Source organism: Diutina rugosa, assembly GCF_008704595.1.
Source record: "Diutina rugosa strain CBS 613 chromosome Unknown scaffold14_size250082, whole genome shotgun sequence".
Classification (NCBI taxonomy): domain Eukaryota; kingdom Fungi; phylum Ascomycota; class Pichiomycetes; order Serinales; family Debaryomycetaceae; genus Diutina; species Diutina rugosa.
This window is the reverse complement of record NW_022995174.1, coordinates 1-26,090: the sequence shown is the minus strand read 5'-3', so window position 1 is coordinate 26,090 and position 26,090 is coordinate 1. Positions and strand designations below refer to the sequence as shown.

At 50.8% G+C, this 26,090-nt stretch overlaps 10 protein-coding genes across 10 annotated transcripts; 5 read left to right on the top strand and 5 right to left on the bottom strand. All coding sequences in view use genetic code 12, as the record gives it.

Annotated features, from left to right (window-relative positions):
* Window positions 1–907: 907 nt before the first annotated feature.
* On the top strand, window positions 908–2,131 carry DIURU_004315 (alkene reductase; the record flags this gene model as incomplete). Its single annotated transcript, XM_034157175.1, has 1 exon — window positions 908–2,131. One exon carries the CDS (start codon window positions 908–910, stop codon window positions 2,129–2,131), a length of 1,224 nt encoding a protein of 407 aa, XP_034010807.1.
* A 200-nt stretch (window positions 2,132–2,331) lies between these two features.
* Window positions 2,332–2,841, bottom strand: DIURU_004314 (nuclear transcription factor Y subunit beta; the record flags this gene model as incomplete). The annotated part of the gene is made up of 1 exon (XM_034157174.1): window positions 2,332–2,841. The coding sequence occupies one exon, from the start codon at window positions 2,839–2,841 to the stop codon at window positions 2,332–2,334; it is 510 nt and encodes a 169-aa protein (XP_034010806.1).
* A 544-nt stretch (window positions 2,842–3,385) lies between these two features.
* Window positions 3,386–4,987, bottom strand: DIURU_004313 (uncharacterized protein; the record flags this gene model as incomplete). The annotated part of the gene is made up of 1 exon (XM_034157173.1): window positions 3,386–4,987. The coding sequence occupies one exon, from the start codon at window positions 4,985–4,987 to the stop codon at window positions 3,386–3,388; it is 1,602 nt and encodes a 533-aa protein (XP_034010805.1).
* Window positions 4,988–5,572: 585 nt separating this feature from the next.
* On the top strand, window positions 5,573–6,325 carry DIURU_004312 (RNA polymerase II subunit B1 CTD phosphatase; the record flags this gene model as incomplete). Its single annotated transcript, XM_034157172.1, has 1 exon — window positions 5,573–6,325. The coding sequence occupies one exon, from the start codon at window positions 5,573–5,575 to the stop codon at window positions 6,323–6,325; it is 753 nt and encodes a 250-aa protein (XP_034010804.1).
* Window positions 6,326–7,183: 858 nt separating this feature from the next.
* On the bottom strand, window positions 7,184–15,940 carry DIURU_004311 (uncharacterized protein; the record flags this gene model as incomplete). Its single annotated transcript, XM_034157171.1, has 1 exon — window positions 7,184–15,940. The coding sequence occupies one exon, from the start codon at window positions 15,938–15,940 to the stop codon at window positions 7,184–7,186; it is 8,757 nt and encodes a 2,918-aa protein (XP_034010803.1).
* Window positions 15,941–17,936: 1,996 nt separating this feature from the next.
* On the top strand, window positions 17,937–19,568 carry ZWF1 (glucose-6-phosphate dehydrogenase; the record flags this gene model as incomplete). Its single annotated transcript, XM_034157170.1, has 1 exon — window positions 17,937–19,568. The coding sequence occupies one exon, from the start codon at window positions 17,937–17,939 to the stop codon at window positions 19,566–19,568; it is 1,632 nt and encodes a 543-aa protein (XP_034010802.1).
* A 490-nt stretch (window positions 19,569–20,058) lies between these two features.
* On the top strand, window positions 20,059–21,429 carry ARH2 (NADPH-adrenodoxin reductase; the record flags this gene model as incomplete). Its single annotated transcript, XM_034157168.1, has 1 exon — window positions 20,059–21,429. The coding sequence occupies one exon, from the start codon at window positions 20,059–20,061 to the stop codon at window positions 21,427–21,429; it is 1,371 nt and encodes a 456-aa protein (XP_034010801.1).
* A 258-nt stretch (window positions 21,430–21,687) lies between these two features.
* DIURU_004308 (TFIIH/NER complex subunit) lies at window positions 21,688–23,583 on the bottom strand (the record flags this gene model as incomplete). Its single annotated transcript, XM_034157167.1, has 1 exon — window positions 21,688–23,583. The coding sequence occupies one exon, from the start codon at window positions 23,581–23,583 to the stop codon at window positions 21,688–21,690; it is 1,896 nt and encodes a 631-aa protein (XP_034010800.1).
* A 453-nt stretch (window positions 23,584–24,036) lies between these two features.
* Window positions 24,037–24,558, top strand: DIURU_004307 (uncharacterized protein; the record flags this gene model as incomplete). The annotated part of the gene is made up of 1 exon (XM_034157166.1): window positions 24,037–24,558. One exon carries the CDS (start codon window positions 24,037–24,039, stop codon window positions 24,556–24,558), a length of 522 nt encoding a protein of 173 aa, XP_034010799.1.
* Window positions 24,559–25,548: 990 nt separating this feature from the next.
* Window positions 25,549–26,090, bottom strand: DIURU_004306 (RlpA-like double-psi beta-barrel domain-containing protein; the record flags this gene model as incomplete). Its single annotated transcript, XM_034157165.1, has 1 exon — window positions 25,549–26,090. A coding segment is annotated over one exon (542 nt), but the record flags the coding sequence as incomplete, so codon positions are not given.

Below are 26,090 nucleotides of genomic sequence, written 5' to 3'. Positions count from 1 at the left end.
TCACGCAAAGTCATCCTAATGTCAATCACGAAGGCTATAATGGAAAAGCCCAGGCAACCTCTGTACTTAATTACAGTGCTTTCTCATTCACAAGCCAAAATATTGAGTCAAGAGATGGTAGACATTGATAGGTGAAGTTTTCCCTGAAAAGCGATACTCACAGCGACGTTACAGCTGAGTGAGTATCCCATTTGCACATTTTCATTTCAACTCATATGATACTACAAAGCAGTATTATTTTTGTTTCGTAAATCCGGTATAGTGTAGTGGTTATCACTCAGCACTCTCCATGCCGCGACCGGGGTTCGATTCCCCGTACCGGAGATTACTTTTTTTTAACCTGTCATTAATCATTTTTAGCATCATCCCGTTGATCTTACATCGGACGGCAATCATTTTGAGTCATTCGGGTAAATCTCCTGGATCGCATTTTCAGCTAATTAGTCATCGTATACGAAAATCTTTCGCGGTGTCGAATAATCATCTCGGACATTTCCCTTTTGGGGTAACTGCACTGATCGATTAGATGAATAACAAAGAGGAGTGGCAAGTTGAACAATGCGACATGGCAAACATCAGACATTATTAGTAAAATGAAGCGTTGTAAGTAATACTCCTTGCCTTGAATTATTTGCCAACGCTTAAGTTTGTAGAAGCTGCTTGATGCTAACGTGATTATATTCTCATTGATAGGAGTCGGGATGTTTCCTGATCTGGCACACTAGCGACACTTACTAACTCAAATAGGTCAAACTATTGATTTATCATCACGTGACCTTCGTCGGCTGCAAAAAAACCGTTTTTCACGATATTGTGGTGGCTGACAAATTGTGAGCATCAACTTCCCCAATATAAATACAGCGACTCTACCGCGTTTTCCTTTAGTCATCAATTACAAAGCCAAATCATGACTGTTGACAAAATCAATGCCCTTGGCAAGACCAAGCTTTTTAAGCCGCTCCAAGTGGGCGCCAACCAATTGGCTCATCGGGTTGCCTACGCTCCCACCACCAGATTCCGGGCCCAGACCAACCACGTGCCCTCTGATTTGCAAGTGCAATACTACGACGACAGACTGAAGACCCCCGGGACTTTGCTTGTCACTGAGGCTACGGTAGTCTCGGCGCAAGCCGGGGGTTACCCGATTGTCCCCGGGATCTGGAGTGAAGAACAGCTGAAGGCGTGGAAGGCAGTGGTGGACAGAGTGCACGCCAACAAGTCGTTTATCGCTGCTCAGTTGTGGAATTTGGGTCGTACTGCTTACCCCAAGTTTCTTAAAGCTCAGGGGCTCGATTACGTGTCGGCGTCGGAAGTGTACGACACTGAAGAACGTAGAAAGGCGGCTGAAGACGCCGAGAACCCCTTGAGAGCTTTGACCACTGAAGAAGTGGACCAGCTTATTGATGAAGTGTACCCTAACGCTGCTAAGCAAGCGATGGACGCTGGTTTCGACTACGTCGAATTGCACGGCGCTCACGGCTACTTGTTGGACCAGTTTTTGCAACCCACCACCAACAAGCGCACCGATAAGTATGGTGGATCAATTGAGAACAGAGCCCGCCTTATTCTCGCCATCATTGACAAGTTGGGTGAACAAATTGGCTACGAAAAGATTGCCATCAGACTTTCTCCCTGGGCTCAATTTGAAGGTATGAAGGGTAAGGACGCCGAGGTGCACCCCATTGCCACTTTCGGCTACTTGCTTTCGGAATTCCAAAGACGCGCTGATGTCGGTAAGAAGCTTGCCTACGTCTCCGTAGTGGACCCCCGGGTGGCTACCATGGCCGATAGAACCGTCAACGTTGCCGAGGAGAATAACGACTTTGTCCCCTTGATCTGGAAGGGCCCCATCATGAAGGCGGGCAACTACACTTACGATGCTCCCGAGTTCACCTCGCTTTTGCAGGATATTGAAAACGACCGCACCATGATTGCCTTTTCTCGCTACTACACTTCCAACCCTGATTTGGTGGAACGGTTGCGCGATGGTGAGGCGTTGACTCCCTACGAACGTGAGTTCTTCTACACTTCCTACAACTGGGGCTACAACACGTTTAACAGATTGGGTGAAACTAAGGAGTTTGACGAAGAAAAGGAAAAGGAACACGCCCCCCAACCCGTCAAGGCCTAAGGTAGCTATATAACCAAAATACATTAGCATTCTGGAATTACTCAATCTTTTTATTTCATTTGAAGCTGTGATCGACATGTATATTAGGGTTGGCTAATAGCAGTGCATTCGTCTGTTTGGTGTTTGATCCACAAATACTACGGCTGAATTCACGTATAGCTCAAAGAAATGTCGCCATCTTCTCTCTATCCTGATTGCGGTTACACCCACTCGTCGTACCAACCCTCATTGGTGTACTGAGGATTATAGGGTGGGTCCTGAGGGTACGGTGGAGGCTGGGATAGCAATTGCGGGGCACCATCAACTGCCAGGTGAGGCGTGACTTCGTCAAGGTATTGTTCGTCCGGCAGGATATCCGGCAGCACCGACGTCAGCCCCATTTCCAGCGACTGGGAGTCCAGACTCTGCTGCGGTTGCTGTGCCGATCTGGGCTTCTTTTTGCGGATCCGCCGAGGTCTCTGCGCTGCCTGCATCGCTTCAAACTCACGGTACTTCGCCAAGTAGATCTTGAGCATCTCGGCGTAGTGCTCGAACCCTAGAGTGTACATCGACCAGAGGATATCCTCGCCGTTCATCGTCTTGCGCTTTTCTAGGAGACACCGGTCGCTCAGCTGAGACGTGATGAAGAGGATAAACTCGGACACACACTCTTGCATACACTCCTTCAGCTCCTTGGAAAGCTTACCGTTTTCGGGTAGAGCCGCCTTCATCACCCTCCCCACTTTTCTCAGTTAGTACCTTTCGAGTCGGCTGTTTGGGCGTGTGGTTCAACTGGGATTACGTACCGTTGGCCAACGGGAGAAACCGGTCCTGCTCCTTGATTTCGTAGTCCCAATTTTCCATGACAGGGAGTGGAACCGCTGTGTGACGGTAAAGTCTACGGCAGGTGACGGGCGCGTTGTGTCTATATAGCTGATGGATTTGATAATGCGGACCTCGGACACGCACAAAACCGGCCAATAATATCGCATCGCTCTCGCCCGTCGCCGCAGCACCAGGCGTGTAAACCATGGCCCTACCACTACTAGTGGTGTCTACACTGGTTGAAAATGCTATTTCATGAGTTAGTTACCCGACCAATGGCCAATTATTACCTATTTTCCGTGTCCTTCATCGGTCGACCCCGGGGCCATCTCGCCAGATAAGCCACCCGTGGTGCGGCGGGGTGCGGCTAAAAAAAAAAAAAAGAATGGGCGAATTCGGGGCGTATTCGGAATAAATCTCGGACATCCTAAGCGAAGATGCCTCCCCTGCTCACCAAATGCGCTTGCTGCTCATTTTGAACCGCATCACCGAGTCGAGGTCGGTATCCCGATCTCGGCGACGCAGCTTCTCCTCGTTCCCCGGAGGTACCGGTTCTGACGGGTCGTAGAGTAAATGGCGGCTCGTAGGGTTAATTGTCGACATTTCGGGATTGGGCACCCCGGGGAAGATGACGTTCTCCACCTGGCGCCGGTTGACGATGCTCACCGCCAGTTTGAGGAGTACTAACCCTAAGATGAGGCGTATTAGTACAAGAGCCAAAAACACTAGGAGAATCACCACTGAGTTCGCCGTCACCGCTTTAATTGAAGTGCCTCGTACCGGTAACAACACGTACTTTAAGTCGCCCATCGTCATCAGTAACAGACACACGATCAGCGCGTACAAGGGGATGCCGATGCGCCGCACGTGCACCAAGTAGTCGGTCAAGTTGTGGCTATCGCCGTCGCCCATGCTCAGAATATAGTCGGCGCTGATCACGGTGAGGAAGTTGCGGTACACCTGTGGGCGTAGCTTATTGAACTTGGTGATGTAACAGTGCTTAAGCCAATCGACGATGATTTCCAGGCCAAACACGCCGATGGCGGGGCCAATGATGGCGCCACCCACTAAATTATTCCACGCCAGCAGCCAGCTGTTGGGGATGAGCAGTTCCCACGAGTCCAGCCCCATGCGGGTGAGCTGGAGCAAGTTGCGGGAGGCGATGATCAGGATCATAAGCCCAAGCGAGTACCGCTCACACAAGTCGGCGAGCGCCACTTGGAAGAGCCCCTCGCGTTCAAACCGTTTGAACACGCTCCCTTTAAGCTCAGCAAACTGGTTGGAAAGCAATAACGTCATTAACGCGTTGGAGTATGAGTTGGCAGCGACGTTAAGACTGACGGTTTGGTACACCAACACGTAGGCGTGAAACGCCAAATACACAATCGCCAGCGCTGCCACCACCACCCGCCGGAGCTTGCTATTGTCCCGACAATAAAGCAAGTCCAGCACGTCCTGGCCGAGACTCAGGAGAAGCTTATCGGCGACCTCAAGCACCCCAAACATCACGTACAACTTGATGTGGGCCTGGCCGCGGATATCGTGGTACATGCGGCTGATATCGAGTCCCACCACCACATTGAGCAAGTACACCGCCCCGCCAATGGTGACCAACGTCGTGGCGTCGTGGCGGAGCGAGTCTGGCGGACGCGTCCGGACACCTGTTATCCGGGCCCATAGCAGCTTCACCAACTGCACCACTAGCTTCAATGGCACCAAGGTAAACACGGTGAGGTAGCTGCACACACATACCCCTAAACCAAACGCCATGAACCGCTCCAAGTAGTACGGCACCCGCGTCATGTTGACGATCTCCTCGATGTCCCGGGACAGCGCTGGTGACGGTGACGGGTGGTCGCCGCCTCGGATCTCATAGAGCAATAGCAGCCAGAGCGACACGTTCACTTTTGAATCACTGGTACTGGTAGTGGCGGGCGTGGTTGGCGGTGACGACACCACTCGCGACCCCGAGTGGGTTCGAGACCGCCGCCGGAGCGTCAGCGCCAGCGCCAGCGGTAGCAGGAGGCTGTGGCTCCGTTTCAGTATTCCCATAAATTATTTAGATTTGGTCTATTCCTTGGGAGGGGCTGGAGCGTAGGGGAAGGTATTGTTATGATGAGGTGGTGGGGGATGGGATGGTGTCATCGTGCGCCCATCGCGACCACTAGTAGTACTGAGTCCGCTGAGGCATTCACCGCTAAATATTACCAACTCGTAGTGAATCAAAATAGAACCAATCACTTTAATCGCCAGTGATGATGTCATCGGCGTGAGAGTCACCCCCCGCTGACCATTGTTGGTCGCCTTCCCCACAAATATGAGCCCTGCTCGCTCATCCATCATGCTGCCACTGCTGCTTCTGTGCCCCGGCAAGTGCGACCCTGAGCCGCCCACCACCAAGGCAATCGCCACTGATCCCGCCCCCACTTCCACAGCCAGTGCAAACTTGTGGTTTCGAAAATCGCTTCGGATCGTTACCAGCAATTCACGTGACTGTTTGAAAACCCTGACTCGAAAACGACGACGACTTAGGTGATATACTTCGCTCTGTCACCATATTTACCTGCCGACGTCGCCCACCATCATCCCCCCCACACGCCAGCGATGCCGCCATTGACCCTCACCCAGTTTGTCCCCATGCTCGCCCGCTACCCGCACGACGAGTTCTTGGACCCTAGCCAAGCGCTGGGGCTTCTGTTGCTCCTTGTCGAGCTCTTGGTCGATAACACCGTCGAGTACCCTCTACTCAAATACCTCAGCCGGTTTCTTCTGCCCGATCTATACGACAGCGTCGTCGAGGAACGCCAGATCGAACACAACTGCGGCTACATAACATGCTCCAATAAGCCCAAGGCGCGGCGGCCCAGCGTCCATCTGCTGCTGCCGCCCAACGGGTTCCAGATCTACGCCCGCAAGCCCCTGATTATCTTGCCCAATACTTACTCGCTGCAGTACTGCTGCAAGGAACACTACCAGGCGCTGACTTTCTACCGTAACCAGTTGCTGGAGGAGGCAGTGTTCAGCCGAGCCAATATTATGGTCGCACCGCCGTTCCCGGAAGACTACCCCGCCTACTGGTACGAAAATGGCATTACGTGTTTAGAGGAAGTATTGGAACGCCACCGGCAAGATACCAACAAGCTGCTTTCGGAGATCATCGCCCAATTGGCCGGTCTTAAGGTGGACGACTCCAATGGCCACCAACAGCCTCTGCCAGCACATGACCCCACCAATAAGCTCATCGAGCTCATCAACAACTTCGAGATTGTTGAACACGAAAACCCTCAGCCTGATCTAGGCAACAAAGAGGAGGAAGACGAGGAGGACACCAACACCAACGCCGACGGCTACCGCACCCTGGCGCGTGCCTGGGGCGGCTATGTGGTGTAAGCGCCACCGACGTCGCTAACGCTAACCATTTAACGACCATCTAACGCTGTATACATTGTGGCACCTATCCATAGCAGACCTACCCAGAGTACAACGCTCGCTCGTGGACAAACCACCATAGAATACAATACAAGTCATATCGATTATGAACCTAGAAATAAGTATAGGACTTACTGTGTCGAGTAGTACTCGGATGAGAAAATGAGTGTGATTTACTGATCATCCGTGGCTCCACATGAGAGTAGCAATCAGGAAGCAATTGACATATGCTACTCAAGCACTCTGAGTATGGCTGATTTGAAACCCAAAGTTGGATTCCAATGGAACGAGTCTTTCGCCATTAGCCTCGATTCGGCCGCTCATATATCCAGCATACCCTCGACATGGCAGACTGTTCATAACACCGCAAACTCGGGGCAATTGCATTCCCTGTCCATGATAGTACTCATAGTCCTATCATCGCAACGAGGTCTTTCGGCTCGATAGCAATGGTACTGTTTCGAAAGCCATTCCACTGAGGATTTACCAGGCAATATAATCATGGATGACACGTGGGGTAACTGGCTCGAGTCAACATCAGAGAGCTCAGTGCAAGTGAGGGGTATCGTAGATGGTGTTGAGGCTCCTTCTTCACATCGGGAAACGATCTGGGCTTTGTTCACTGACTTCAGATGGGTTATACAATCGCCATCTTCGGGTGCGGTGTCATTTTGGTGACTTAACGATCGCACTACGTATGGAGGTATATACGTCTTACTCGTATAGTATTGTCTACAAGCACTGACCTTTTGCTTTCCAGTTATTGATGTGATATAGTTCTCTTTATTGATATTAATAATTCTATTACCTCCAAATAATTCATTCTTCGTCGCTATCGTCGTCGCTATCGTCGTCATCGTCACTAACGTCTCCACCTAGGGCCCGTAATTGATCCTTATACTTAGATTTAGAGTCGTCAAGCTCACTCATCAAAAGCATCATATCGTCCAACTCCGAACGTGGCACCATCAGCTTGAGTTTATCCTTAACGTCCTTGAGCTCACTTTGTAATTGTTCAAGTTGAGAGGAGTCGGCGGTGGCAGCAGTGGTAGCCTTCTTCGCCGCTTCAAGTTGTTGCTCCATTTCAGCGATACGTTTGTCAGCAGCAGCCTTAGCTTCGGCGATTTGCTTTTCAGCTTGTTGCTTAGCTTCGGTTTCAGCAGCAGCCTTAGCCTCGGCAACTTGCTTATCGATAAGCTTCTTAGCGTCAGCTTCCGCTGTCGCCTTAGCTTCAGCAGCCTGCTTCTCCGCCGCTGCCTTCGCTTCCGCTACTTGCTTGTCAGCGGCGGCCTTGGCGTCAGCAATCTGCTTGTCGGTTTGCTTCTTGGCTTCAGCATCACTAGTCGCCTTAGCCTCAGCGACTTGCTTTTCGGAAGCGGCCTTAATTTCAGCAATTTGCTTTTCAGCTGCTAGTCTAGCCTCAGTAGCAGCGGCCTGTTTGGCTTCAGCCACTTGTTTCTCAGCCGCTTGTTTGGCTTCAGCCACCTGTTTCTCAGCAACAGCCTTGATATCGGCAATTTGTTTATCAGCAGATTGATTCAATTGCGTTTCATGAACTTGCTTGAGCAGGTCGATCTCCTTCTGGTGGGCTTGTTTAGCGTCATCGATCGTCTTCGCCTTGGCTTCATCCATCTCCTTCTCGTGCTTAGCTTGCGCAGCCACAAGTGTTTCGCGCTTCGCCTCCTCGATTTGCTTGTCGGTGGACTTCTTGGCTTCAGCTAACGCCGCCGCCAACATCTCCTCGGCCTTCTTGTTGGCTTCAGCAGTGGCAGCCTTACGCGCTTGTTCGATCTGTTCAGCAGCTTCTTGCTTCGCCTTGGCAACGGCTTCTTCCACTTGCTTAGCAGCTGATTCCTTAGCCGCAGCTTCAGCAGCATCGTTGGATTTCTTGGCTTGTTCCGACTTGATCTTGAATTCCCGTTCAGCATCAGCATAGGCTTGGGCCTTGGCTTCTTCCACTTGCTTTGCAGTTGTCTTTTCCGCTTCAGCGCGAGCCAATTTCTTTGCTTCTTCGACCTGCTTCGTCGCGTCTTTCTTCGCTTGTTCCAACGCATCCTTAGCCAATTGCACTTCACGTTCAGACGAGGCCTTCACGTCAGCAAGTTGTTTAGTAATGAGCTTCTCGGCATCTTCCTTAGCTTTCTTGGCTTCGGCTTCGGCAGCAGCTATCTTAGATTCCAACTGTTGACGGATAGTGCTGATTTGCTCAGTAGCTTCGGCCTTGGAAGACTCCGTCAATTGTTTCTTTACCGCATCAACATCTTCAGCTGCCTTCTTCTTTAAAGCCTCTGCTTCAGAGGCTGCCTTAGCCTTGGCATCTTCTAACTGTTTCTTAAGACCAGCAACTTCCTTGGTGATCTCCGCAACCTTAGCGTCAGCTTCCTTTCTAGCGGCTTCGACCGAGGCTAAACCCTTTGATGATAATTCAGACGCTTCTTGTTTAGCAGCAGCAATGTCCTTCTCGGCCTGAGCTTTAACAGCAGCCACAGACTTCTCCCCTTCCTCCTTAGCGGCAGCCAACTTCTTTTCCAATTCAGCCTTCAAACTAGCGGTGGTCTCCTGGGCTTCAGCCAATTTCTTTTCCAATTCAGCCTTCAAACTAGCAGTAGTCTTCTTGGCTTCAGCTTCAGCAGCAGCCGCTGTCTTTTCAGCATTAGTCTTGGCAGCAGCAACGCTCTTTTCGGCCTGAGACTTAGCATCAGCAAGTTCCTTCTCCAACTTGGCTTTAATCAGAGACGCCAGTTCCGTGGCTTGCGCCAATTGGTCCTTCAATTTCTGTTCAGCCGAAGCAACCAGTTGTTTGAGCAATTCCGCTTCCTTCTTGGCGTCTTCAAGCGCCTTGGAGTGAGCTAAAGCCTGCGCAGCAGCTGACTCCTTAGCCTTGATTTCGTCAGCCAACTTTTGCTTGAGCTCAGCCAACTGCTTGCTCATAGTTTCATTCGCCAGAGCCGTCAGTTTGGACAGTTCTTCTGCCTTAGCCAGAGCAGATTGTAAGGCTTCAATCTCCTTTGTCTTAGCAGCAGCATCGGATTCAGCAGTGTCCAATTTCAGCTTCAAACTGGCAGTCTCGTCTCTTAGGGAAGTAAGCAGCTTCTCTAAATCACTGAGCTTAGTTTGGTGATCAGTTAACTTCGAGTTGAGGGTATCACGATGAGCAACCACTTCTGCGTGCTTCTTCTCCCACTGTTCAGTTGCTTCCTTGTGCTTCTTTTCCCATTGTTGAGTGGTTTCAGCCAAAGCAGCAGCGGCGGCTTTAGCGGCCGTCTCGTGGTCATCCTTCGCTCTCGCCAATTCATCCGCAACCGAACGATGTTGTTGAGTGAGTTGGCGGTGCTCTTCTCGGGCCGCTTTAAGCTTGGCTGACCACTCAGCCACCACTTCTTCAGACGTAGAGGTAACCATCGCCCGTTCCTTCTCCACATCGGCTTCCAATTGAGCCACAAGCTTAGACTTATCGGCGAGAGTCGCCTGAGTTTCCATCAATACTTGCTTCAAGCCCAGAGCATCCTTCTGAGCTTTAGTTTCCGCCTCTTTGAGTTGGCGACGCAAGTCATCAACCTCCTTGGATTTAGCAGCAGCAGCCTTGGTGCGGTTATCCTGGGCTTCAGAAAGCTGTTTCTCAAGAACGGTAATCTTTTCCAGGTACTTCGACTTCGCATCGGCCAACGCTTGGTCGTGAGCTTCCTTCTGCTGCTTCAACTGGTCCTGGAGCTTTGTGACTTGCTCCAGCCCCGACAACTTAAGCTCGGCAATTTCCGCTTGGCTCAGTTGTTGAAGCTTGGTCAATTTCAGTTGCGTCTCCTTGAGCGTTTCCGCCTGAGCCAGTTGAGCCTCAGCAAGTTTAGCAAGTTCAGCCTTGTGGTCCAGTTGAAGCTTAGCCACTTGATCGGCCAATTTCTTAGCATTATCGGTAGCCTTTTGAAGATTGGCTTCAGTCTTTTCGAGAGCAGCTTGAGACGTTTGCAATTTGGTGGAGTACAGCTTCACCTGTTCAGCAGCATTAGTGGCTTCCGCTTGTGCCTTAGCAACATCATCTTCTGCCTTCTTCTGGACTTTAGCGACCTCAGCTTCAGCATCTTTGCGAGCTTTAGCGACTTCAGCTTCAGCATCCTTTTGAGCTTTGGTCAATTGCTCATCAGACTGAGCTTTAGACAGAGCAATTGCCTTATCGGATTCAGTCTTAGCCTTGGTGACCTCAACCTTAGCATCATCCTGAGCTTTAGCAATGGCAGACCTCGCCTCCTCTTGAGCCTTGGCAATGGCCGTCTTGGCATCAGCTTGAGCCTTGATTACTTCAGCTTGAGCGGCATCACGAGCCTTCGTAAGTTCAACAACTTGGGCCTTCGCCGCGTCACGAGCTTTCGTGAGTTCTTCAATTTGGGCTTTAGCCTTTGTCACCTCATTCTTCAACTTAGCAACCTCAGCTTTAGCATCAGAAAGTTGTTTTTCAAGTTCCTTGACCTGCAGGGTACGCTCATCTCTGGCAGTGGCAGCTTCCTTCGCCAATTCCTCCAACTTTTTAGTTGCTTCGGTGTATTTTGCCACCACCAGCTTGTGTTTGGCTTCAGCTTCCGCGAGTTGCTTAGCGTGGTCTGCTTTAGCCGCTTCGTGAGCCAGCTTAAGACTTTCCAATTCACCCTTCAGCTTTTCCTCAAGTTGCTCAACAGTCTTAGAGTGTTCATCGGCCAACTGTTTGCGCTTGGTGTCAAAATCAGCAATAGCTTTTTGGTGAGTCTTCGTCAAGCTGTCATTCTCCAACTGAAGCAGTTCGACGCGAGAGTGAAGATCAGCAGCTTTCGCTTCGGCAGCTTTGATCAAAGAGCTCGCTTTCTCATCAGCTTGTTTGATCAAGGTAGCCGCCTCGGATTTGGCAGTATCAACAGCCGATTTAAGTTTACTTTCATGAGCATCACCTTGAGCCTTCAACGCGGCAGCATGAGTATCCTTAGTTTTAGCGATTTCAGCAGCATGGTTGTCCTTGGCTTTGGTAAGCTCATTAGCATGGTTATCCTGAGCCTCCTTAAGCTTTTGCTGAGCATCCTTAAACTTGGCCTCGGCAGCCTGAAGCAACTCTGCATGCTTGCCTTCAGCAGACTTAAGAGCCGCATCAAACTTCGACTCGGCAGCTTCAAGCTCCTTCTTGTGTTGTACTTTGGCAGCAGCAAGATCATCTTCGTACTTCTTGATAGTCGACTCGAGCTGTTTATGGGTGCCATCAGCATCAGAAAGCAGCTTCTTGTGGGTGTCAACCGCCAGTTTAAGATCGAAAATCTCCCTCTTGTGGGTATCAAGGGACAGCCGAAGATCAGAAGCCTCCTTCTTGTGGTTATCAGCCATCAGTTGCGCCTCGGTGAGCTGCTGTTTGAGACTGACGGCAGCAGCTTTAGCAACGTCAATTTGTTTCTGGTATTTGGCAGTGAGCTCGTCGCGCTCCTGCTGATATTTAGACGTGAACTCTTCCACCTCCTTCAGATGAGCGTCTTTCGTAGCAGCAAGAGCGGTAGCATGTTTCGCTTCCACAGCATCAAGCTCCTTCAGATGGGCATCCCTGGCAGCTTCGAGGGCCTGTTGGTGTTTGTCTTCAGCAGCCTTGATGTCCTGTTGGTGCTTAGCTTCCGCAGCCGCGAGCTCCAGTTCGTGGGCCTGCTTAGTGTCGGCAAGAGCCTTCTCGTGGCCCTTCTTAAGCTCCGAAACGGACTTATTATGGGTATCTTGTTCCGACGACCTAGCAGCCTCCAACTCCTTTGCGTGAGTGTCCTTCAACTTATCCAGCGCCTTTTGGTGGTCATCAACCATTTGTTTGAGCTTAGCCTGGTGGGTATCCTTGAGTGATTGAAGTTCCCGTTGATGAGTTTCCTTGGCCTGCTTGAGCTCGTTCACGTGACTCTCCTTGGCGGTGTTAAGCTCAGATTGATGGGCCGCCTTAGCTTTCTCGAGCTCCTTCTGGTGGGTTTCCTCGGCAACCTTAAGCTCTTTTTGGTGGGCTTCCTTTGCAGAGGCAATTTCAGCTTGATGAGCTTCTTTGGCAGCCTTGAGCTCAGCTTGATGGGCTTCAATCTTAGAGTTGTGAGCATCAGTGGCCTCCTTCAATCCCCGTTGGTGAGTTTCCTCAAGCAGTGATATCTTTTCATCGTGAGCCTGCTTATCAGCTTCAAGAGATTGGCGAAGTTTTGCAAGTTCAGCGGTGTGAGTCTTGGTGGACTCAGCGAGCTTGGCGTCAGCAGCTTCCAGGGCTTGTTTGAGCTCATCTTCAGCAGCCTTCTTGGCTTCAGCAAGTTTGTTTTCAGCATCTTTGATGGTTTCTGTAAGCTTAGTCTCGGCATCAGCCTTGAAAGCTTCAAGCTCCTTGGTTGCCAGCAGTTTTGCTTCAGTCAATTGAGTCTCAAGATCGGCAACACGCTTATCAGCACCAGTAGATAACTTCTCCACCTCTGCCTTCAAGTCGGCAATTTCCTTCTTCAAAGACGCCACTACTTCCTCATGCTTAGCCGCTTGCTTAGCCGCTCGTTCTTTCTCCACATCCAATTCGGCTTGGAATAAATCACGCGCCGCTTCAACTTCTTCCAACGTGTCCTTAACATCCTCCAATTGCTCTTCCAAGTCTTCAACCTGAGCCCTAGACTTGGCCGTCGCTTGATCCAAGTTGGCCCGTATCAGAGCAAGCTCGCTCTTGTGGGTTTGTGTTTGTTCCAGGGCTTCCTTTTCAAGACGTTCTTTGACAGACTTAAGTTCAGCCAACACCAGTCCCGCCAGGCGCAATTTGTCCATAAGGTGAGTATTCTGTCCTTCAACCTCAGTGAGCTTCGTTTGCATATCACGCACGGTGGTTTGACTCAGCAGTTGCAGACGTTCAAGATCGGCTTCAAGCTTAGCCACTTTCCCCTCGAGATCCAGCTTGATTTTAGCATGTTGCTTCTCAAGTTGTTGGTGAGCCTGAGCATGAGACTTCTTGAGGTCATCAAGTTCCTTAGTAAGCAGCTTGATCCGCTTTTCTTGTTCCTTCTTCTCCCGCTGAAGCGTAAACAAGTCTTGCGTCATCTTATTGACCCCTTCTTCAAGCTTAGCCTTAGCCGCCTCAGTTTCCTTCAACCGTTCTTCCAACTGTTTCTGCAGCGACCCCAACTTCAGAGACTCAGCTTCCATCGTGGTCAATTTGGCTGTCAACTTCTGCACTTCGCTCTCCGCTTGGTCCTTCAATTGAGTAGTTTCCTTCAACGAAGCTTCAACCTTCTCCAAGGTAGACTTGGTCGAGGAGTAATCAGTCTCAATCTTAGTCAATGCCGTCAGTTTTGTCTCAATGTCCGCTGCCATATCCTCCAGCTTCTTCGTGAGCTCAGCCACTTGCAGTTTGAGATTCTCTTCCGCAGATTTAGCAGCGACTTTGTGTTCCAAAAGCTTCCGCTTGACATCAGAGTATTCGCCTTCGAGCTCTTCAAATGCTTCAAACGTGATGGATTTGCGAGGATCAGTCATTGGGTCGTGGAAGAGCGCTCGTCTGATACGACTGAAGTTGCTCTTTACAAGTGTCACATATAGATGGTCGAAATAAACCTGCGGTAACCCAACGTGGTCCAGCAGCAGGCTCAGAAGCAGCTGGTCGTCGAAGTCACGGAACAAATGGTATTGGCGAAGCTGCTTGATACGTAGCAGGTAGTTATCTTTACCCATACTTTTGATCAAAAGAGTGTGGAGATCCTTTCTGGGAAGTGGCAGTTGGGAGGTGGAGAACTCGTAGCACACGCCGAGCCACACCAGCGCCATCGACTTGGCGACGGTGACCTCAGTCAGCTCCAGATGGTGGCCACTAAGATAAGCCAACACTTGACGAAGAGCCAGCGGATGCTTCAACACCTCGTTCACCACGGTGAAATCCTCGTACATCCAGTAAGTGAACAACATGTAGTACGCCATGGCAATACGCTCGTCGTAGCCAGTTTCAAGCAGCGCCACTAAAAGCTCAAGCATCGCCTCCACCAGCGTCATCACTTCAGCATCGCCTTCAGCTCCAGTGGTGACCGTAAGAGCAGCTTGACGGTTCTCGTCGTAGTCTTCGAACGTGTACATCAAAATGACGGCGGCAAACCATGCCCGATAAGGGTTAAGCTTGATATCCATATCGTAGTCCATAAGCACCAGAAAGATGTTGGGGAATTTCGGCGGAGTAGCCGAGGCAGCGCTGCCGTTAGTCTCGCCATTGGTTTCGCCCTGGTCCCAGTAGTGGGGGTCCTTGTATGCTTTCATTTGATCGCTCAAGAATGCCTGTTTCAGTTCCAGATTGTCTTTGAGAAACGCCCTCAAAACGTGGGCAGCGTTCATGCGGATATCGAACCAGTGCACCAGGTTGATGTTAAGTGCCCAATTGAGCAAGACGAGGGTCACTGGCGCTAAGCGGCCGACTTCGAGCCCCGGCATCAGCGGGTCCTCAATCATCGGCACATCGATCTGACTAAATTTGAGCTGAATTTCAGGGTTACCAGCGATCAAGTGGGCCACGTTGCTCAATGCCACCAGCTGGAGGGCTAGCGGTGTCTGTGGAGTAAACAAGAGTTGAAGGATGACAAAAAGTACCCCAGCATCGAAGAGTTTCTGCTGATTTTGAGCCAAGAACTCCAGGTCTTCGTCGACAAACGTGCGGCACAACTCAATGGCAATCGTCATGTTCTGCTGGCGCTGGTCGGTCCACACCATCGGCGGCAGGTCTTCACTGGTGTCCACCGGCTCACTGAGCAACTGTCGTAACCGTTGTACCCCTTGAGTTTCGAGAAATAGCAGCTGGTTACTCGCATTAAACTGTAACAAGTTGGTGATGAGCGTCAAGCAGTCTTGGACCAAGATCAGACCGCGAATACCGCCTTCTTCGGCGATAATATCAAATAGCTGGTCAAAGCAGTTTTCGAAGGCAATAAGCTTCTGGATGCTATAGTTGTTGTTAGCCAATGCCATCAAAAGAAGGACGGTTTCGTTGCGCACGGGGTCGTGGTCATGATTTAAGAGATTGACAATCACCAGGATGGCGGTGGGCACTTCAAGCACCACTTCCTTCATCTTCTGCGGTCGTGTAGCCACGAGCGCTTCCAACAATTGCAATGCGTAGAGGGTAAGGTGCCAGCCGGGGTTGCCATTGATGATCTCGATGATATCGGCAATAACAGAAGTATCGGCGGTGAGGCCGTCAGCAATCCACATACTGAGTTGGTCCAACAGCACCTGGTCCTCCATGAGCCACGGCAGCGGGTATTTGCCGTTCTGTACTCTCAGCTGATGGGCAATCCACCCTTGGCGGGTCATATCCTCGTCCAGCTCTCCTCGGATAAATAAAATAAGCCATGTTTCAAGCACAGCTTTGGCGACGTTGACGTCGTCGACAGCGTCTTTTTTAAACGCTGCCACGAGCGGCCGAAGCCCGTATTCGACCACTGTCTCTCGGTGGGTGCGGCTGAACGACTTGAGCCCCAAGATTGCCAGGCGCCGGTCCAGGGCTAGCGTGGCGTGCTGGAGCCGGTCGCATAAAGTGGGGATGGCCTCCTCGACCAGCTGGACCTGGCCGCTCGAGAGGATATCCTTGAGGTAGTCCATGGTGAGGGTTGAATACGTGGCGCGAAAAATTTATGGACCACTAGGTGGTGACTTCAAAGACAAGAGTTGGGGAGAAGCAATTGTCACAATAGAATACTCGAAACTAGTAGACGACTAAATTGTTGAGGTTTAGGTCTACATGCTTTTTAGATTGCGTGGGTGGGGGTCTGGTTAAATTGAGAGATGATGGTCGCGTCCGTCGCGTCGTTCGCGTCGTTCGCGTTTTGGTAGCTACGGTCAACAGAAAACGGTAAGAAGCAAATGTGCAGTGCCAGCTTAAGGAGTGAACAAAGTTCATGATTGAAAACTTCATAGTGAAAACTGGGAATAATAACATTCGAAAAGTGACACTCAAATCAAAATATATCATTTTATTAACGTTAGTAGGAGACCAGAAATTTTGTGGTAACAAATCTGTGGAGTACAACGACGAGTTTAGGATGAACGCTTAAATCTAATCAGACTTCAACTTTGCTTATAGGGGTAATGGTGGTTCGGAGAGTGGTTTTTGTGAAAGTGGTGAGAGTCATGAACGACATCGGATGATAATCCAGTTTTTTGAAAATGCGGGGAGATTTTTCACGAATTGCGGAGCGACTCAGTTTGACTCATGAAAATCCACTCCGTCCGCCCTCGGAGGAATAGTTTCATTCTTGTGACGTCATTTTATCTTTTCACAAGATTGTCACCTAATTTCTCCAACGTGAATCACGTCTCAGTATGGTTAATAAAGTCCGCTCTTAGCAATGTCGTAAACAAAAGTAATCAAAGACTAGAAAGAACAGTTCAACAAAAAGTTTACTAGATTTTCCACCAGAGTTCGATGAAGAGTTTCGTATAATTTGATAAGAGAATACGAGACGGGTAAACGGAACATGTTTGAAAAACTTTCGCCAGAAGTTCCTTCCGTCCAGGTCTCTCCACCTTATCGGCGATAGGATTGCTAACGGCTAGTGCACCTGTGACACCCTATGGGGGGCTTATCTCAAGTGTGGGGTAAATCACCAAAACACTTCACTTCCACTGCTAAATTCTGTGCTACGGCCGAACGGGAGTTCTTCATCTATGGTATGTCGTCGTCACCACTGGTAACCGCTACCCCCTTGTCTCTCGCTTCTCTTGCCTCCCCCGCACCGGGCACCTCAGCCGCGGCGGTTAGACTTGTCGCACTCGCTCAGCCCCACCCTGACTCAGAGTCATGAGGGACACACATCAGGTATAGGGGTATCATCCGACGCCGCTCTCTCGCCTAGTATTTCCGGGCATTAACTTCCTCATGTCTGTCGGGATATGCCACCGACCGTGAGTCACACTTTAGGCCTACTCCGAGTGTTGCACTGTCTCCCGGGCCCCGGTCTGGGCCCTTTTTTCACCATTTCTTAAACGGTGTCATTTTTCACAGGCATTCGGCTAGCGTGTATGTCTGATCCGTTAGTCCTAACGCTCGGGTCAAAGGGACGTGGAGGAGGCATTTGGGGGGTGCGACTTTCCGTCTCTCAGCGGAACATTTTGTCGGCACCTTTGTCGCAATATCCCGTGAAAAATTAGAGCCAAAGTAGTCAAACCCTGGGCCAAAAATTTGGGCCAAAATGTAGTATTCTTGATGGCAGATAGTGCCCACTGATCAACTGAATCCATCGGGATGAGGCTGGGCTTTGTGGTGTAGGATTGCGAGCCTTAGCCGGGGAGATAATGCACCTGGCCGCCTTCCCCTCCAAGGATGGTTGTCACCCGAGGGAGTGAGATTGCTTACATGATCCACAGATAGCAGGCTACTAGTGTCCCGGACCGGGCGAAGGAGGGGGAAGTATATGTCCCCGGGCGGACGGCACATGACCCACACCTGTAGATCACTAATCAACGTATAAATACCGCCGCATCGACGCCGTTGCCGGCAGCCCCCCTCCCCCCTCATTACTAATTGTTGTAATTTGTCCGTGGACAAGTTTGCCCCGAATTTCGCACACCCTTATATATAAGCGCCACCGCAACCAAGATGCCCACCCCCTACCGCCGCCAGCTGCTCTCTCGACACGAACAGAGGCACCGCCGGTTTTCTTCTGGATACGTCGAACAAAAACCTCGCACTGACGACATGTACCAGTCCGTTGGCCACTACACCACCTTCACCGTCTTTGGCGCCCTGGGCGACTTGGCGAAGAAGAAGACGTTCCCTGCCCTTTTCGGGTTGTTCAGAGAAGGCGAATTGCCCGAAGAAACCCAGATCTTGGGCTACGCCCGCTCCAAATACGAACAGGACAAGTTCCGCGAACACTTGCGCCCCTTCTTCAAGAAGGGCAACACCAGCAAGCACCCCGACTTCGAGGCTAAGGTGGAGAAGTTCTTGAGCATGATCCACTACGTCCAGGGGCAATACGACACCGACGAAGGTTACCAGAAACTCGACCAGATCTGCCAAGAATACGAAAAGAAGCACAACACCACCGATGAGCCGTCGCGCATCTTCTACCTCGCGTTGCCCCCGTCGGAATTCACCACCGTGGCCAAACAATTGAAGAAGAACTGCTACCCTAACAAGGGTATTTTCCGACTTGTTGTCGAAAAGCCCTTTGGCCACGACCTTGAGCTGGCCCGGGAATTGCAAGCCAACCTTGCCCCCCTCTTCACCGAAGACGAATTGTACCGTATCGACCACTACCTCGGTAAGGAGATGGTGAAGAACTTGCTTGTCCTCCGTTTCGGTAACGAGTTGCTCGCAGGTCTGTGGAACAAGAACCACATCAAGCTGATCCAGATTTCGTTTAAGGAATCGTTCGGTACCCAAGGCCGTGGTGGCTACTTCGACACCATCGGCATTGTCCGTGACGTGATGCAAAACCACTTGCTCCAAGTGTTGACGCTTTTGACGATGGAACGTCCCGTGTCGTTCGACCCTGAAGCCGTCAGAGATGAAAAAGTGAAGGTGTTGAAGGCTATTGACGCCATTGACCACAACGACGTCATCATTGGTCAATACACCGCCTCGGAAGACGGTAAGGAACCGTCGTACCTTGACGACGACACCGTCAAGAACAAGGACTCTAAGGCCGCCACTTACTGTGCCCTAGGTCTCCAGATCCACAACGAAAGATGGGAAGGTGTCCCCATTGTCATGCGTGCCGGTAAGGCCCTCAACGAGCTGAAGGTGGAAATCCGCATCCAGTACAAGCCCGTGGCCAAGGGGATGTTTGAAGCCATCCAAAGAAACGAGCTTGTCATCAGAATCCAGCCCGACGAAGCCATCTACCTCAAGATCAACAACAAGATCCCCGGTATTTCCACCAAGACCTCGCTCACCGACCTCGACTTGACCTACGCCGTGCGGTACTCGGACGACTTCTGGATCCCCGACGCCTACGAGGCGTTGATCAGAGACGTGTTCCTCGGCAACCACTCCAACTTTGTCCGTGACGACGAGTTGGACGTGCTGTGGCTGTTGTTCACCCCGTTCCTCGAGTACATCGAGGGCCCCAACGCCCCCAAGCCCGAGTTGTACCCTTACGGCTCCAAGGGTCCCAAGGAGCTCCGCCAATTCTTGAGCAAGCACGGCTACGAGTTTGCCGACGAAGGTATTTATGAATGGCCCGTCACCACCACCAAGGTCGTCGACGTGGCGGAAAAGCTTTAGGTGCTTTTCGTCTACGACAGTCACGTAACTAATATATTAGAAGAAAATTGGAATTTTTGTAGTGGTATTCAGGCCAGTTATCCAATGCCAACTTAAGCTATATCGTAAGGAACCTAGGCTATATCGTAAGGGGATTACGCCTTGTGGCAGTGTCGGAGTTATTGCGCAGTTCATATAGATATAGCCTTACCTGGCAACTCCGACCTCGCGAGATCTCCTGTCGGCACTGCCGGAATTTTCAAGAGTTACGCCTTCACCCCTTCCCTCGTCTCTAAGTACTCCAATTATACCATGAAAAATCACCTAAAAGACCTACTAACTGATTCCAATTCTCAACCAATCATCTTCTAAACCAATCACATCGACCCCTAGGTATATTTCCCCGTCGCCTGTTACCCCGTTCTCCGTTGCTGGATTTCGGCTCCGCCGGCATTACCGGACCCGCTACATATAGAGGCGCACTCGGCCCTAGAGTTGGCCCCTCCAAGCCATGCTCCGTCTGATCCGCCACGCCAGCACCCAGAGCCTGCCCTTTCGGGTCGCCATTGTTGGTTCTGGGCCCGCCGGCTTCTATACCGCCCACCATTTGTATAAGCTGGGCGCCCCCGTCGCCGTTGACTTCTACGAACGCCTCCCCGCCCCCTACGGCTTGTCCCGCTATGGCGTCGCCCCCGACCACCCGGAGGTCAAGAACTGTGAAGAGTACCTTGATTTGATCATGGACAACCAGGAGAACCTGAGATTCATCGGCAACGTCACCGTGGGCGAGGACATCGCCCTCGACGAGTTGAAGAAGCAGTATCACGCCGTGGTGCTCAGCTACGGGTCGACCGCTACCGACAATACCCTTGGCATTCCGGGAGAAGACGCCGAGGGGATCATTCCTGCCCGGCAATTCGTCAATTGGTACAATTCCCACCCCGATGCCGCCAACTGGCAGCCGCCCGATCTCTCAAAGATCCGCGATGTTACCATCATTGGCAACGGTAACGTCGCCATGGACGTGGCCCGGGTGCTTATTGGCCTGCCCCTGTTGCACTGGGACCCCACCGACATCGCCTTGGCCACGGTCAAGGCCCTTGAAAAGTCCGCCATCCAAACCGTTAGCATTGTCGGCCGCCGAGGGGTATTACAGCTGGCGTTTGCCAATAAGGAGCTCCGCGAGTTATTAGAAATGGCCGCCCTTAATCAATTCCTGTTCCAGATTAATTCCGATGAGCTTAACGCCATGGCGGGGAAGAAGTTGGGACGCGTGGAGAAGCGCCGCTTGGGTTTACTTGAAAAGTACGTCGGCACCGCTGTCGACTCGTCCAAGGTGTTGTCGTTTGAATACAACTTGGCGCCTAAGCTGTTCCTCACCGAAAACGGTAAGGTCAAGGGGGTGGAATACAATATCAACAAGACCGACGATCTGGGCAAGGCCACCCCCACCGGGGAAACCACCACCGAGCCGGCCGACCTCGTCATCACCCTGATTGGCTACAAGGGTAGTCTCATCGACAACAACTTGGGCATTGGCTTCGCTAAGAACCATATCCTCAATGACAAGGGCCGCGTGCTCACACAGGACTCGCAGCCGATCCCCGGTTTATACTGCAGTGGCTGGATCAAAACGGGGCCTAAGGGGGTGATCGCCACCACGATGTTGGAATCGTTCGACACCGCTGAGCTCATCCTCGAAGACTTCAAGGACGGTAAGCTTGCCGCGCCTGAAGTGGAGCCGTCGCCCCCCAGCAAGGCGATCTCGTGGACTCAATGGGGCAAGTTGGACGAGTTCGAAGTGTCTGAAGGTGAACGCCTCAACAAGCTTCGTCTAAAGGTCGACAACACCCCCGGCATGCTCGCCATCGAAGACAACTAAATCCAACAAATATAGCTTAGTAAGGATAATAATACATTGAAATGATCTCCCAGTAGACTACATGGACCCATAACTGTTTTAATCTAAATTATGTTTTTGTTTTATTACGAATTCGAACTCTTATAAACAATGGAAATTTTTAGACGTAGTTGTGGTATTTGAGAATTTCATCAAAATTTCTGAACACCAACCAAAAATGAAAATTACAGTACACTGATACTTTAAAATTATTTAACCTTTATATTGATTATGCATGCATTACAGATCGACCATGGGTCGTTTTCCATTAGCGTTAGGTGTATCTGCCAGATCTTGCCCCTTCCCTAAAGACGCCCGGTATGCTTCTACGGCCTTCTTGTATTCGTCCATAGCGGCGTCAAGTCCAGTGACCACCGGTTCAAGACACAATTCCAAATCCTGAGCCATTTTGTCCTGTAACTTTTGATTGTCCTTGATAAGTTCCACTTGCTTGAACTTAGCCACCGCCTGGGCTTTGAATGGCTCGATTTCTTCTCTCAGCTGTTTGAGCAGTTTATAAAGCTCTTTAAGTTGCGTGGGCTGGTCGCCATGTAAAAAGATTTTCCAGAAATGCAGAAGAAGCTCGACAACAGTGATGTTGAAAGTGATGATATCCTGAATAACGTCCAGGGGGACGATGTTGGTGGCATCCGCCAGCACTGCGGCTCGTTCCCGGAGTAGCAGTCGAAACACACGATGGTTTTGCTTTACCAAGGCATTGATGCCATGATTAGTCAATTCGATCTCCTTTTCGCGACCCTCGTAGGTGCTACGCAAATCAAGTGTACCCGGTTGGAACATATTGCGATCAAGATAGCTAGAGATGGTAGCATCATCAATTTCAGGACCTCCAGTAGTACCGTGGTCGTCAACCCGTTGCCATCGTTGGCGGTTGGAGTGGATATTGAGCTTGATATACTGTTGTGGGACGTAGTCGTTCAAGTCATGCAAGTCGAGTTCATCAATGTACTCGACTTCCTCACGTTTCGACAAGTCATCCGGTGCACCGGGCTTATCCAGCGCCAGTGGTTGCGAACCTGGCAGCTTTTCTCTCACCATCTTCACCATCTTCCCCAGCAACTTATTCATATTCTTCATCAACAAAATCATTTCGTTTTCGCGGCCGTTATTCTGCTGACGTTGTTGCTGTTCACCGGAGAGTTCCTCTTCAAACTTCATCGTCATGTCAGGGGCGTTACCGAGTTTTTGCGAGTTATCGTCGACGTTAGCCTGGATGTCAATGAACCGGCTAGTGGCTACCTGTTGATCCGATGCCTCCAGGGCATCTTCAGTCTTCAAGAATAAGTACTTGTCAAGCACGGCATCACCACGATTGTTGGTGGTATTGATTTTGTCCCCCCGCAACCGCCGGAAAAGCTTCAGGTTGAAGAACCGCAGCCAGAACTCCCCTTCACTGAACTTTTGCGGCACCAAATCTTCAAAAGCTCGTTTCACCACAGGGTAGGTATCGAAAATCTCATTAATAGTCTCACGTGTGACGTTGACATTGACTTTATTGTCAGACGTCGCTACTGGCTTGATTGTCGACAACACGTTATAAGGGCCCCGATGTTGAGATACCGTCAAGGCATAGGTTCGTAACAAGTTAACTCGAGTCAGCCAAAACACTTTGGGAGGAAGTTTACCCTTAAGAACCGAGTTGGTGAAGATATTGCGGAGATCTCGATCTTCCTGGAGAAGTTTCTGCTGAAGATCAAAGTTCTTGAGGAGAGAGGTGTCTGATAACGAGTCCACCGCTGGGCTTGCTGATGGCATCGGTGTAGTTCCTCTCGAGGTGTCACCGGGAGCGGGAGTGGCGCTGCCTTCGGTGACCACCGTCTTTAACCTGTTCACCACCACCTGAAGCGCTTCCTTGATGTTATTCATGATGGGTCGGTTGGAGAAGGACAACGTGACCAGCTTGTTCTCGCCGTTGTCGTCGTAGTACACCCTGACCTTCATCGCCGCCACCGTCTCCTTCAGCGCCTTAAGCCCCGTGAGCGAGTTGAGGGGCACGGTGACGACCTTCTTCTGGTCAATCAGCTTCCATTCAAGGGTGGAAGGGGTCACGTCTTCCCGGACACTGACCATGCCACTGAGGTTGTCGATAGAACATGCCCCCGAGACGCTGGCCATCTTATCGGTACGCGGATGAAAAAAGTGGTGGGGTTGGGTGACTATATGGCGATTGCTTCCATGAAAAATGGTAAGGAAAATGATAACCGAGTTATCCGGGGAGTGTAGCAAATGGAATAGAGTAAGTAGCGACATGACAGATTAATGATCAAGTCTATCGTAGTAGTAGAGTGGGCTCAGCTGGCAAGCAACCACCACCACTGGTGCGATGCTGTCACCAACCAGATCAAAATCTAAACATAAATTTACAATATTGTGACGTATTCAACACAATGAACCAATAATTCTCAGATTATATCGATACACCTCTCCCTAATTTAGTTGTCTGATCTAGAGAGACACCTCGTCGTTTATCGCGGTGCGCGGCCGAATAAACTCAAACACCGTACGATGGTCGCTGTCCTCCGTAACCTTGTCCGGATCCCCCGCAGTGGGGTGTTGCTGGTGCTGCCGATGCGGTTGATGTCTCGGAGCACGATGTTATACCAAGCCGAGTCGCTGGTGAAGTTGCCTCACCCCAACGTGACGGCTAAGGACTACAAGCCCCCCGTCACCATTGACCGCGAGCTTCCTGACCCGTTTAAGGAGAAGAAGCGTAACCGGTGGTATTTCGTTGCCTACGGTATCGGGGTGGTGGCGTCGTTGGCCATCATCTTCAACTACGAGAAGACGAGATCGCCCATCACCAACTCCATCCTCTACTTCTTGCGGCGGCTGAAAATTGCCCGTGACGAGTTAGGCCCGGGGATCGACTTCACGCTGTCGTGGCCGTGGATCTCTGGCGAGTTGAACACCGTCAAGGGTAACATCGACATTCTGTTTGACGTCAAGGGGGCCAATGGGCCCGGTACCATTAAGTTGAAATGTAACCGGAGTCTGAAGCTTATGCCGTTTGACGTCGAGCACTTTGTGTTGGTGAAGGACGGCAAGCTGTACGACTTGACCAAGGATCCTGAGGTCGACTTTGACATTTAAAGGTGGTTCTCTCTCCGATTTACCATTCTTACCATAACCTGTATATAATCAACTCTTTTTTTTTTTGAAATAAACATTATGAGAAATCGAACTTCGATTTTTTTTCGCACTGAGATAGAGGCGGAAAAAAATTAGTCAGTGATGGTTGCGCTCCACCACCAAAAGAGGATGGTTCAGCCAGCCTTCAACCGCCAAGGTTTCGTTTCAACCCCTGCCAATGAGTAAATGACCTTCCGCCCTTCCCATAGCATAGAGAAGCGAGCAAAATAATTACACTGCGTCGTTGTTCCATCGCTCTCGTGCTACATATTGTCGTGTCTAGGCTACAGAATGCGTCGAGGCCCTCGAAGCAGGGTGCCTAAATGCCGACGATTCAGTCTAGGCAAATGTCGTACGTTAATGCTGATGGATTCAGTTCTTAGGTTGTTTATTAGACTTTTAGATTTCAGGGTCCGGTGGGAGAAGGTTAAGATCTTTGCCCCACGTTAGAGGCGCAACAGTCGCGTCAATAGTTGTGTACAATTTAACCGCTTTGTGCCCATGGTCATGGGCGTTGGCGAATTTTTTTTTAACCGAATTAATTTTAGGCATTACCACCTCAGCGGGCTGCTGCGGCGAAGCAGGCGTGGGCAAAAGCCATTGTTGCTCAGGTGACGTATGGGACAAAGGGGGAGATGACGAAGGTCACATCAATTAGTTGCCATTGCTCTCCGGTGGCTGGTTCGTCCCCTTAATTGGGATTCGACGAGAGGAACCCGAGGGAGGTGAATTGACTATAGGTATGTGGGGCAGCAAATCGAGGCGGTAAATCCACCAACGTAACCAGATTTACAGAACGATTAAGGTATCAAACTATTCATTTTATACTCAGACCATAAAATAACTCAGAAAAAAAAACCAACCTAAACGATATTTTTCAGATAAAAAAAAAACAGTGCATCAGAAGATGCTTTTACCAAACACTCTGAAATTGCGATAATTCGAAGTCGTTTAGTATTCCTTGTCAAGCCATTGCCACTTGAGCTTGAATCTGCCGAGGGCGTGGTCGGCGATCGAGTCAAAGGCAAAGTGCGACAAGTCCAAGTCGTCCTTGGCACAGCCAGGGCACGAGTCGACGACGGTGACCACCACCGACTTACCGTTCTCGGGGTTCCAGGCCTTAATCTTGGCGCCACACACGGGGTTGTTGTTGGGGTTGGCGACGTTGTGTTGGGCCATGATTTCCTTGTAACGGGTGGCAGAGATGGCAACGATGGGGTCGTCAATGGTGTTGGTCCAGCCGCACGAGCCGACGTAGGGTTCGTAGTAGGTACCGTCACCGGAGTAGGTAGCACCCGTGGTGTTGTCGTCGCCGCCGCCCGAAGTAGGCGAGGGCGCCGCCGACGTCGAGGTGGTGGTAGGCTCGGGGGCCTTAGTCGAAGTGGTAGTGGGTTGAGGAGCTTGCGAAGTGGTAGTAGGGGTAGTGGAAGTGGTAGTGGGGGTAGTGGAAGTGGTAGTGGGGGTAGTGGAAGTGGTAGTGGGGGTAGTGGAGG